Here is a 4207-nt window from a genome sequence, read left to right as displayed (position 1 = left end):
TTCATTTGCTAACACTTTTATTCAATTTCTGTTTGCTTATTTCTGTATGACTGAAAACATCTCTATTCTATGCATTTATATGAAAAATTACCATTCAGAAAAAAATGACTACTCCACACCATAATGTAAATATCAAGCAGCTTTGAAAAAAATAAATCATGAAGCTAATACCCAAGGAAGTATTTTGCTTTTTGATTTCTTAAGAGAATGACAGATTTTGCCAGAAGTGTGTTTTAAGATCTGGAAAGCAGCAAATTACCAATAGCAAAACAAGATAGTCCTCATAACTCAGAGAAATATGTAAATAGCAGAAAAAATATTAAGATTTTGGCAATATTCCTTTTGTAAAATCCAAACCATATTGCTTGTAAAGAGGCTACCTGACTGGTGTCTTTCTCATTATTGTTTTAGAAATTCAGGGCTTTATTCTGCAAATGTTTATTCATGTAAATCATTCCTGTACATTTGCATCTCTAGGGGTTTGCAGGGTACAGCTGTCCTGTGTCTTATCTCCCTCAGGGGTGTCATGCAGGTGATGGTAAAAAAGTTACTCAGTAGAGATTACTGAGTCTAGTAGCCGTGCTTCTTGTAATACTGGGCTCGTGCAACCACGTCATTAGAGTAGTCATCATGGGTGGTGCCAATGTCCATTTTGTCATAGCTTCGGACATTGCTAGCACCAGCGTTGTAAGCAGAAATCCCACCTGAAATGAAACACCAAAAGGTTGATACAGACTTAAAAAACCTGGGAAAATTCCCATCCTGATGTGTTTTGCTTTTACTGGTTTTGAAAGCTTTCACTTATTGGGACTTTGGAAGGAGAGTAGGTAGCGTTATCATATCTTCTCTGACTTAAGTGGGGGTCTGCAAACAGCTGTTATTCCTGAATCCACCAAAACATCAGGAAGATACCTGAGATTGTGTTCACAGATACCTGCAGCTCGATGAACTTGTACCATTTACCTGGCCCAGCACAAGCCCTTCATTTACATGGGGCTTGTTCAGAGTAGAATAGAATAGAATGGGATAGCATGTCATGTCATGTCATATCGTATTGAACATCCTTGTAACTTCTCACTCACCCTTGAAAATTACTGCTTTTATAACTCATACATTGCATTATCTTTGTCTTGCAGCTGTGTATATGCTACTCCATATGCCATGCTGAAAAGCAGAGGTATCTGAGGTGTCTCTGAAATGAGCCTGCTGCGGCATCCCAGCAGTCCAAGGGGATTGCAGGGTGTAGCCTGCTTTGAAGGAGGCAGCTTTTCCACATTGCACAGCACAGTTTTGCAATTCCCTGAGAGCAAACACCTCATCTTTGTCAACAGAGATATGGAGTGAACTGCTGGTCCCATTCATGGAGCTATTTGTTAACCTGAATGGCTGTAGAAGACTCCTCATGGTCAGATAAGGAAAAACATAGACTAGATTTCAAGTGTATAAATATTTGCCACATGATGGTGGAAATTCAACAAGACTGCTATACTAAGGAAAGGCAGAAACTACATGGAACTGACAAAGCTTGTCTTTTGCTGGTGAAATAAAAAAGGGGTGAAAAGCTAAGCAAAAGTCTGTTAGAAACATGGGTTTTGAGGAGCATGGGAACTAATTCATTATGGTTTTGTCCTAAAGTTTTTCTTTTCCCCTGGACAAAACCTGTGGTCTGTACCTTACCTTTCAGCTGTTGATCCCTTGTCCAGCGTGGGAATTTTCCCTGTATTGTCTTTATCATCATGATAAGTATGTTTGTGCCCTGGGTAAGATGAGTTTCACTGTTCCATTGTCCCACAGGTGTATGTGATTTTTTGTCAACCTAGAAATACCAAGACAACAAAAAGAAGACATTTCCCTGCTGTAATGGATGATACGTTTAGGAGGCTTACCTTTATTTATATGTTATTTGTTTTTCAGGTTTTAGTGGAGTATCAGCAAGTACCTGCATTAAACCAAATCCATTCCCATTGTCGCCCCAGCCATTCTTCAGTATTTTGCCGGCATGAGATTCCCGGGAGATGATGCCAGCGATCACAGCTGGTTCAACACACAGTTTTTCACCAACTTTCTTAATGAGTGTTCTATATCGATTCATAGCTCCTAGATCCCGTTCAGCAATCTTTTCTGAAGCCTTAACTCCTGTAATTAAAATCAAAAGTAAAGATAGTTGCTTAATAATTGAGTTTTAAAACTCACAGTTGTGTCTCACCTCTCTCCTTCTAATACAGACAGAATTACCTCAAAATTTTGTTTGCCTCATGTTTGGGAGGAGGTAGATGATCACCTCCAGGGATATTGTGCAGGCTCAGCAGCTAGCGTGTATTCAGCACACTTGGAAACGTGAAGGATTTGGGATTATTGTGCCATGGAGAAATGGGGGCATCTGGCTAAAGAGGGATACTCACCACAGTAGGATAAACCTTCTGACTTTGCAGTTTTGCATGAAGCCCCAGGGGTATTAATTCTGTTTACACTGCCATAGCAATCCGTGCGGCCCTCGGAGGCACCTGCAGAGGCGACATGCTCAAGCAGTAAAAACCTTTTGTGATTGTATGTAAAACCCAAGGGGAGGATGCACCCTGGAGAGGACAGGCCGCAGGGCGCAGGAGCTTCGTGGGGCTACCTCTGTCACTCCTTGCGATGGAGGGGGGGTGAGGTCCTGCCCTGCGCCCGGCACCCTGTGCCCACCCGCCCCTCAGAGGCCACCCCTCCTTCTGTAAGACTCCCAAGAGGACTCTGGCACACTCTCCTCCAATAGAGTTTAATGGTAACTGAGATTCTGGGAAGTGGGGTGAGGAGGTGCATCGATGTCTCCTGCTTCCCGGCCCGGGGAGCATGTCCCTGGCTGCTTGGGGCAAGGCAGCAAGGGCCACCAGACTTACCCAGGAGGGCAGTGAGGCCCAGCAGCATGAGTATCGAGTACATGGCGCGGTTCTTCCTGAGCACACAGAACAGCCTGAAAATCAGTTGGTCAGCATTGGCAGACATGAAGACAGGAATATATCTCACTGCTTGCCAAACAAACACAAAGGAACTCTTTCTGACCTGATGGGATATTTCTCCTGGTTGGGTAGGCAAAGCAATGGACAAATGGAGTTGTGTCTCTTTTTATGAGAGACCCCAAAGGCAGCTCTCCTGCTCTAGCCAAGCAAGGCTGCAGCCATTTACAAGACACTTATGACCTCTCACTTCTGCGGGTGTTTCAAACCTGAATCTTCTACGATATCTTGGTAACTTCCTCCAAATCTCAAACCCCAATCTTTAATTCAGAAAAAATAAAATTAGTAATGTTCAGTGTCCTGTGCTACTGCACTCCCACTATGTACGCTCTGATTCCCTGTCCATACTCTGTATACAAACTGCCTTTGCCACACCTGGACAGCTTTGCCTGAGTCTCCTGAGACTTTCTTTATACTCAGAAATAGGCACTTTCAAGATGCAAGCTAGCTAAATCATTGTGGCTACCTACTTCAGGGTGAGTAGTAGTCTGGGAGCACCCATTTCCCCTCACTGGCTGTGAAGGGAGCCTAGGAAGGCTCACATATGGATAAGAGCCATCTAAGTATAGGTGACCTAAATCGAGAACTATAGGACAAATCTCGATATCCTTATTCAAGCAGAAATCTCACAAAGCAAAAAGCTGCAGCCTCTTGGCCACCAAGGAATGGTATTGCTGAAGGGAATGAAAAGAGCTGCCCTGAGTGGTGGTATCTTACCTTCTTGTCTGCAGCTCAGCTTCTGGCACAGGACTGAGTTGTGGGGAAGTTTAATATATAGGGAAAGCTACCTTCCGTTTGGTGGTAATCTGACACTGTGATGAAATGTATGGGCTGTGGTTTTGTGAGACTTAACAGCATTTTTTTTGTCATATAAACAGAACCTGTTGTGCTACAGACATTGGCATCGTGGCAAGTATTCTTGGGAGTGGTATTTCCCAGGTTTCCAAAGGGAAAAAAACCCACTTGATTTTTTTTCTGTGCATGTCTCTACCTACATCTTATATTTCACACCCTGTTCCTGGAGGGAGCTGTGGTAAGGGCTGAACTAAAGACCCAGAATCCAGCTCATCTGCAGGTGTTTGCTCCAGTCCCATCCCAGCATCCTGGGCTGTGTCGCTACTCTCAAGAAAAGAGGGCTGGGACTGGACCTGGGCTGTTGGCTATGTGGCACAGAGGGGCATGCAGTCCTACCACCTGGGCTATCACTCTTC

General features: G+C 43.9%; 1 protein-coding gene across 2 annotated transcripts; it reads right to left on the bottom strand.

The window, feature by feature from the left end:
- Nucleotides 1-3770, bottom strand: LOC113485964 (lysozyme g-like). 2 transcript variants are annotated; one of them, XM_026859453.1, is made up of 6 exons: nucleotides 3714-3770; nucleotides 2880-2953; nucleotides 2403-2504; nucleotides 1940-2136; nucleotides 1678-1816; nucleotides 1-704 (listed from the first exon to the last, which is right to left on the bottom strand). In XM_026859453.1, the coding sequence occupies exons 2-6, from the start codon at nucleotides 2920-2922 to the stop codon at nucleotides 571-573; spliced, it is 615 nt and encodes a 204-aa protein (XP_026715254.1). In that variant the 5' UTR covers nucleotides 2923-2953; nucleotides 3714-3770; the 3' UTR covers nucleotides 1-570. The 2 variants fall into 2 exon arrangements, with proteins under 2 accessions (XP_026715254.1, XP_026715264.1); XM_026859463.1 differs by having other exon boundaries at nucleotides 571-704; nucleotides 2880-2935; nucleotides 3714-3744.
- Nucleotides 3771-4207: the final 437 nt, after the last annotated feature.

Source organism: Athene cunicularia (assembly GCF_003259725.1).
Source record: "Athene cunicularia isolate RWA chromosome 1 unlocalized genomic scaffold, athCun1 chr1_part1, whole genome shotgun sequence".
Classification (NCBI taxonomy): Eukaryota; Metazoa; Chordata; class Aves; order Strigiformes; family Strigidae; genus Athene; species Athene cunicularia.
The sequence above is the reverse complement of the archived record's forward strand: the minus strand, read 5'-3'. Positions and strand labels throughout refer to the sequence as shown.